Source organism: Sprattus sprattus (genome assembly GCF_963457725.1).
Source record: "Sprattus sprattus genome assembly, chromosome: 19".
NCBI lineage: Eukaryota > Metazoa > Chordata > Actinopteri > Clupeiformes > Clupeidae > Sprattus > Sprattus sprattus.
Window position 1 is genome coordinate 2,167,955 of NC_137917.1, and position 8,181 is coordinate 2,176,135.

The following is an 8,181-nucleotide window of genomic DNA, read 5'->3' on the forward strand; positions in this document are numbered from 1 at the left end:
CAAACTCAATGAGCCAGCACAAACAAGGACATCCTGAAGCTGGAAACTAGTCTAAGCGCACCAAGGTGAACTGGTAATGCCATTTGGTATCTTGTTGTAAAGGGCTTGGTTAATAGTGGGAAAGCACACACACAAACACACAAATACACATGCACACACACAGACACACCGTAAATATACACACTCTTTCCTGCTTTCCCACCAGATCAGTTCATATCTACTCATTCACAAAGGCTTTTTTTCCTGGGGAATTTATCTTATTCTGTACATAAAACATTAGTATTCCTACTAATACATTTTTGACTACTTGGTAGGCCATCTATTTCAGCTACTTCAAGTATAAGACACAAGTCAGAAAAACAGTGCAAGGCCTGTGTGGCTTGCACATTATTATGCATACAGCAAAAGCTTACTTCATTGTGTGTGTGACAAGTTTGTTTGAGTCTCTTCCAATCTATCATGGGGTTGTCTGCTTTAGAGAATATGATGGAGAGAACTATTTTATAAAAATCATAATGGTCCCCAAAAATGAAGGAGTCCTCTCTCTGTTCATCAGTATCTGTGTATTCCGCTGATCCTCTGCGGTCTCCTGTGAGTTCATCCCAGAGGGGCAGACCCAAGTTTGGCCTGGTAGACTATCAGCTCTCAGACAGAGACATGAGAAATAACTGCCCCCCCCCCCCCCCCCCCCCCCCCCCCCATCCTCCAAAATAGGCGTGTGATTAATTTTCTTCGCTGGCTATTCGTAAAAACAGAAGTGTGGGACAGCTAAACGACACGGCTCAGGAGAGCTCAGGATAAATAGGGTTGTGACCTGTGGTTTTACTGGATCTGGTTCATCTTTCTGTACACCCCAGTGAGCACTCTTATTTTTCACGAGGAGGCAGTAGGCGTGCATGAACACACACAAGGCTAGCAGAGCAAGAAAAAGCAACAAAAAACCATGCAGACATATTCTACAGTGATATACCATGAGGAAAATAATTTGCCTTGCCTGTCTTCCCTCTCTGAATTGCTTGTTCGTGTGTATGTCTGTGTGTGTGTGTGTCCGTGCGGATGGCTTCAGATCCTAAGGTAACTGAGGAGCTGTTCAACCAGCCCAAACAGTGAAAGAAAGCCTTTAATGCAAAGGAGGTTGAATAAAAAGAAAAGATGAGGAGAAATCAAGTGTGCTCAACAGCATAAGCGAGCAAAAAAAGCTGAGCTGCACATAGACACACACACACAAACACACAGTCATCTTGGCCTCCCCACACTAAGGCTTGAGTGTGCTTTAGGGATCAGAGAAGACAGGAGATCCAGCTCTACCGCTACTGTTTAAAATGGACAATAATTAGATAGCCATTAAACCCACATGCTCATTTATATTAGCCATTAAAACAGCTCTCATTTTCATAATGAGCACTAATGCGCTCACACAGACACACAGACACAGACACACACACACACACACACACACACACACACACACACACACACACACTTTCTTTTCCAGGCCTCAAAAGGAGTCTCATAAAATGGCAGGTCACTTCATCTTATCCTGTGATTCAAAATGAACGCCGGATGAACTGAGACCTTCTGCCAGTCCGGAAACTTTAACTAGCACTTCCATGAAACAAACAAAGAAAGCTCAGAGGGATTCGCTGGCCACACATGTTTGCAAGCTGATTTGGTTTTCAAAAAGGAACTCAAAAATCATTATTATTAGGTTAAAAAAAGGAAACAAGGGCACTAGCTGGGCAATGATTGAAGGCAAAAAAACAACAAAACGTTCACAGTGTCAGCCAAGTCCTTCATCAGTCAATATCGGGCAAGTCTCTTTCCATGTTGTCCTTCATTTTTCTCCACACTGTTCACACCATCCACTTCTCCATCCAACCAAGTTGGGAGAAGAGGTCATAATGAAGTTCTATTTATTAAGATATTTATTTTAGTTTCTTTAGTAATTGGCTTCCAAGGTTCCTGGGTTCATTCCAAGACTCTACGCTCCTGGACGTATTTCCCTGTGTCCCGGTCTCGTCAGTGGCTGGGAGGGGTCTGACCGGCTTGCTGTTGGTGGGAGCGCTGGGGATGGGTGGGTGTGTGGACCTCGCCCGCACACTGGCCCGCCTTGTTGAGCGCGGCGTCCAGGTGAAGGGTGTTGTTGAAGGGCACGTGGTGGACGCTCTGGACGTGCGTCTTCAAATTCCCTTTCTGAGAGGCTCGGTACGGACAGAGGTGGCAGCGGAACGGTCTCTCCCCTGCAAGAGTAACAGACAAAAAGAGTAACAGAGAGGAGTCAGGGAAGATGGAGAGTTAAAGGACTGAGGCGGTTCTCCTGAAGAGGAGGACACCTTCTGATGAAGTGTGAAAGAATGTTGTGCTAATGTCCTCCCTGACAATTAAGTCTGTTCGCTTTTATGCTGCTAGTACCCTACTGAAGACCAGTTCTAAATCATAGAAATGAACCACCATTTTGGCAGTCAGCCATTCACATGACGAAAGTGGGGTATACAATCCCCTAAGTTAACCCTTTAGGCGCCGGTTTAAAAAAAAATAATCTTGATTTTGACATCTAAATTTCAAAAGGCTATGGCTTCTAAATGGTTAGAGATAGAGACAAAGTGTAAATGGGAAACATATTGGGAATGACCTGAAGTTTATGTAGGTATGTAATTCTCAGGAAATAAATTATATTGTTGATATTGTTGAACTTTTTTCATCATATCCACCCCTCCATCCATCTGTTATGTTATCCACATATCAAATGGACAAGCAAACAGTGAATTGAAAGCCAACAGTTGCAAATTATGACCACTATTATACCACAAAAGTCATATAAACAGTAGGCGGTTTTTAGCAGCAGAGGCCTTATCTCTGCCCATCTATCCAGATTACAATTTGTAGTTGTTTAGGGTGTGGAACCTCTCATTGCAAGGCACAGCACACAGACAGTAAGCACAATATTGAGAATCATCCTAAGTGTATGTGGGGAATAATTTACTAATCTAATTTGCACACCAGATTAGGGTTGGGTACCGAGAACCGGTACCAATACCGCACCGGTTCCATACAACCGATACCTAACCGGACCGAAATGCAACGCAGATTTCGGTGCTTCCTTTCGGTGCCTGATCAGATTTTTTTTTTTTTTTTTTTTAATTTTTATAATTTAACAAAACTAGCGATAGCTAACGAGATGTAACGTTAGTGGCGTAGATCTTTCTGAGTACGATCTGTATACTTTTTTGTGTTGCTAACAGATTTCGTGGGGCACATATAAAACTGCTCCATCTCCCAATGTAGACTCTCGCCTGTGTCGCTCACGCTGCATTCCGTATGGGACTAGTGGAAACGAGATTTGTGTTGAGTAGTTGCCATGGTAATGGGTTGACTTGCGTGTGGTTTCGGTTTCAAGATAAGTGTGGTTGTTCTAAGCAGAAGTTGGATACGCTTTATTAAACGGAGAGCTACCGTCTCATCCAAAGATATTCCTTCTCAATGTGAGTTCTTAAGAGAGCACTCGGACGCTACAATAACATTGCAACAGTCTGACAGCGAAGAGCAGGCAGCCTTGCACAGAGCAAGCACAAACAGAGCTAGCCATCAATATAACGGAGAAAATGTCAAAAGGTAAACGATCAAAAGTGTGGCTGTATTTCGCACAAAAAGATTCAAACAACGCGACGTGCAGCATATGCAACAACAAAATTGCGTGTTTGGGGGAGAGAACTCAAGAGGCTCTGAAGCTAAACTCTTAAAGGGGCAGTACACATTCACGAAACCAGTGGGTTTAAATAAATGCAAACTAATTAATATTTTTTTTACTCTGAAGGCAAACATGCTCATATTTCTGCAAAAGTATTACTGAAGTGTGAAGTGTGTGTACAGAGTGTGTTATGTATTTATTTATATTTATTTAAGTATACTGTAAACAGTTGTTATAAGTTAATATATTGTTCATAGTTGAAGTTAAAAGGTTTGAAGCCAAGTGTTTTGTATTTTTATTTATAGTATACCTTAAACAGTTAATATATTGTTAAATTTGAAGAAAACTATTTGCCTTGGCAATAAATAAGCCTAATGTCTTTAATTAAAAAAAAAAAAAAAAGTATCGGTTCTGGCACCGTTTAGGCACCGGTATCGTTTTAAAAGTATCGGTTATGTACCGGTATCGGAAAAAACCCAAACGATACCCATCCCTACACCAGATAGCAGCGGCCAACTTTCAAGATGGATATTTTGAATGGATGTTGAAATTGTTTAAACAGATTTTTCCCTGTCCCTTTGAGATGTAGTCTGGGAAGTCCCGCCCTTCTTCTCCGGCCAATTTGATTTAGCCTCTGAAGGGGGTCTGGCAAACTTAGGATAGCAGTTCACTTCAAGATTTCCAGAATCCTTGGAGCCAATCACAAACTGGCTTTTGGCTACGTCTACCGTAACAAAAGCGAAACTTAAGAGAAAAGCACAGTAACTATATACTGCTCTCGCGGCTGTCTTGGATGATTTTAAAGGCAAGTTTTCTTTGAAAATAGAACAGAAACCTGCTCTGGAACAATTCATACAGAAAAAAGATGTGTTTGCTTTATTACCGATCGTTGTATCGTTGTATAGTATCGTTGGTCTGATTGGTTAAAGGCGTGTCCAATTACGTGAGTGAAGTGGACCTCCATTGAGGAGTTGGCCAGACTAACTGAGCAAATGAAATGCAGTGAAGGGGCGGGGAATTCCCAGACAATTTGAGATGCTAAACACATAACAAATGGACAGGAAAACAGTATAAAGAAAACTAAGAATTGGGCAGAGAGTTGGAATGATTTGTGTTTTGTGAACATCGGTGCGTTGCACGGCCACCCCATTGCCACGCAGTGAATCACCACCGTGGCTAGCACGGTAGAAAGAATTGACATTCACGCTGGTCCCAGCGCTACCCCCACCCCCTACTCTCACTCCTACATGTCCACCAGCACCCCTCCAAATACTACCACTTCGGGTAGCCTTTCCACTAACTATTTTGGGCAAAGGATCGTGTGCAAGTATTTTGTCCTCGCTTTGCCCAGCACAGCCATTGCCATGCAAAGACGCACCATGCCTAGCGAGTTCACTAGTTGACCGATTGTCATCTTCAAAAGAAAGATTTTCCCCCTCAGAATCTGAATCAGCGAACAGGATACTCATCACATCACTACATGTCAACTTTTGACCTGACATTTTTATTTTATTTATCTCCGAAAATGTTACATTACAGTGTGACGTATTCCGAGCCCATGTATAAGTTTGGGATGTCTGCCAACTAGTGGAGGGGAGTATAAAGCAAATTTGACACTCTGCTCGGCTCTACAGGCAGTTAAATCCATTAACGCAGCTCGTCGCAATTTTTTGCGACTTCGGCGCTTAAAGGGTTAAGAACTAATCTACAGGGACAATAAACTTTTCACTGGTTCAGCGAAGTACTTCATTTTTGGCTAATCTCTGAAGTATCCCTTCAAATGGTATGTGGTTTGTAAGGGAGACTATGAAGTTGCTATCAATACGAATTACATTAAGGTGACTTCCAATGTCAAGATGTGAAAGAAAGCTTCATATGAATCTGAGGAATAAGTGCCTAGTTTTACTCACTGAGAGCTTAGCTTGACAGATATAGACATTCCCCAACTGCTGTGACCCATGATTTTAAATAATAATAGAAGAGACAACCCTAGAAAAGGCTGGAGAAGTGAGTTCTATAATCTAGACCATCTATAATCGATGTCACTGAACATCAAAGATGCATTAACACAACTGGTGCACAAAATGGAACTGTGTATTGTAAAATGAAGCAAGGGCTTTGAAACACATACTTAACACACAAACACACAGACACACAAAAATGCCACCACACACACACACACACATATATACATATATATATACACACACACTGCCTTTTAATTAGACCGACCTACAATGCCTCAGACGTGTCACATAAATAAGCAACATACACCTGAGCAAAACAAATGAGATTGCCATTTAATTGAACCTAATTATCACTTTGATAAATGGAAGAATAGCAAATGGCATAACAAACAACTCCCTCTTCCGCCTCCTCGGCACCCCTCCCAAAAGAAGGAACTGGAAATATGTGCCTTATCATACATCATTATGTGCTTGGGGAGAATAGAGACAACAATGTAAAAAAAATACAATTAATCACGAGAATCATGGGAGAAAAAAAAAAGCGCCGGGAAAAGACATGAGCGGAAAGCAAGCACCTTCAAAACACTGTCCTCTGTGTTGCCATACAAAAAAAACACCCTTTAATTTATGTCAAAGGTTATCAGCATCACAAAGCAAAACCCAACAATGCATCTAATTGGTTGTTTTTGGTGTGCGTCTCTCTTTCCATCAGTCAAAGTATCTGAGGAATGCAGGGGGGAGACACCGCTGATTAATTAAGACAAGAGTGGCTAAACAAGCCAGTGTCTTCTAGAAGGTCACCGCAGAGGGGGATTTTTCTTTGTACTGGGAGACGTTCATCAAATTGTCTAGAGCCAAAAGAAAAATGGAGGATGGATGTCTGTTTTTTGGTGATAATGTAGGCCTACTTCTAGACAGGGCATCCATTGGAGAGTGTCAGTGCGAAGTGGGGATGTAGAACTTTCTACAGGCTACAGGGAAGGCGGTAGGCAGCAGAGGGGGGGAGGGCATCAGTGGCAACTATTTAAAGCACTGATCTGGAGAACAGATGAGCAAACAGAAATGCAATTGGACACACACAAGGGGACAAGGGAACACACTCACACTCACACACACACACACACACACACACATACACACACACCTACTGACACACACACACACACACAGATACACACACACACAGACACACACTCTCACACACACACACACATAGTGAGAGCAAAGAAAAACCCAGTGAATGCAGAAGGGGGAACATACTTGTTGGGGTGCTTCAGTGGTAGTGGGGTGGGCATCAGTACCTCCTAGGCCATTAAACTCATACCCAACTGTGGGGGAACAAGGAGAGGAGAGGAGAGGAAGGGATCAGGAGGGTTGGCCAACAAGGGTGGGGGTGGAGAGGGGAGTGGAGGGCCTGGCGTTAAAAAACGTCAGTCACACCAGCAGTCAACTCCACACCACAGATTACTAAACAACCAGTTTACACACCAGGAGCAGAAACAACACAAACCTGAACAGATTAGCAAATAAATATATAAAGCAAGTAAATAAATAAATAAATAAATCTAAAAGAGGAAGTAAATAAGAGAAATGGAGTAAGGCGGATGGAGCGCCCGGCTCGCTGGAGTAATGTTGCTGATTTAATGTGACATGTACATGCTAATGGCTGCCCCAGGGTCCCTGGCCTTTCTCAACTGGATGGCTATGCTGAGGAAAACCATCACTGACAAAATTAATTACAGCTTGCATGTGTGTGTGTGTGTGTGTGTGCGTGTGTGCATGTGTGCATGTGTGCATGTGTGTGCGCACTTGGCAACTGCGTGGAGTGTGTTCTGCCTGTGCATCACTTACCATTTGGCCTCTGTCACTTAGCATCACTGGCTGTCCAATGAATCATTCACACTCCCCATAAAGAACTTAGTAATCTGACTGTCTCAGGCTATAAAAGCACAGTCTACTGATGGAGAGAAAAGGAGAGGAGAGGAGAGAAGAGAGGAGAGAAGGAGTAGCAAGAAAGTAATAAGCTAAGGACAGGAAAGAAGAAATGAGAGGAGAGGAGAGAAGAGGAGGGGAAAGAAGACAAGAGTAAAGTGGATCAGATGTACATGACAGATTGGACGAGCAGGGAAAGGTACGGATGGAGGGATGGAGACAAGCCGTTAGAAGAGTTTGAATGAACTGGACAGGGGAGGGAATGAAGGCAGATGAAATGATTAGAGATGAATAGAGTTGAACAGAGGAGTGAAGGAGGTTTGAAGCCTTGAGAAGAGGCAATGAAAAGAAAGACTAACCCACCAACCCACCCGTCCCAAAAAAATCCCTCTTGATCTAAGCCTCGTCTCCGGACTGAAAAACGCTGATCTGCAAACAATGCGGCTCGACGTGGGGCCCAGTGTCATGTGTGCAAATGGAGACATATGTTAGAGTGGACGTGTGACGTGCCGATCGCCGGTGGCCGTGGAGCTCATTAGCATGCACAATTACATCTCTCTAATTGACACGTGATTAATAATGTATACAGCCTCG

At 43.0% G+C, this 8,181-nt stretch overlaps 1 protein-coding gene across 1 annotated transcript in view; it reads right to left on the minus strand.

Annotated features, from left to right (window-relative positions):
- Window positions 1-1,939: 1,939 nt before the first annotated feature.
- LOC308380962 (zinc finger protein 516-like) overlaps window positions 1,940-8,181 on the minus strand; it is a gene marked incomplete at both ends in the record, with an annotated part of 18,123 nt that continues 11,881 nt past the window's right edge. Inside the window, 3 exon segments of the mRNA XM_080858441.1 lie at window positions 1,940-1,981; window positions 1,985-2,061; window positions 2,064-2,240. Coding sequence (XP_080714567.1) covers window positions 1,940-1,981; window positions 1,985-2,061; window positions 2,064-2,240 — 296 coding nt within the window.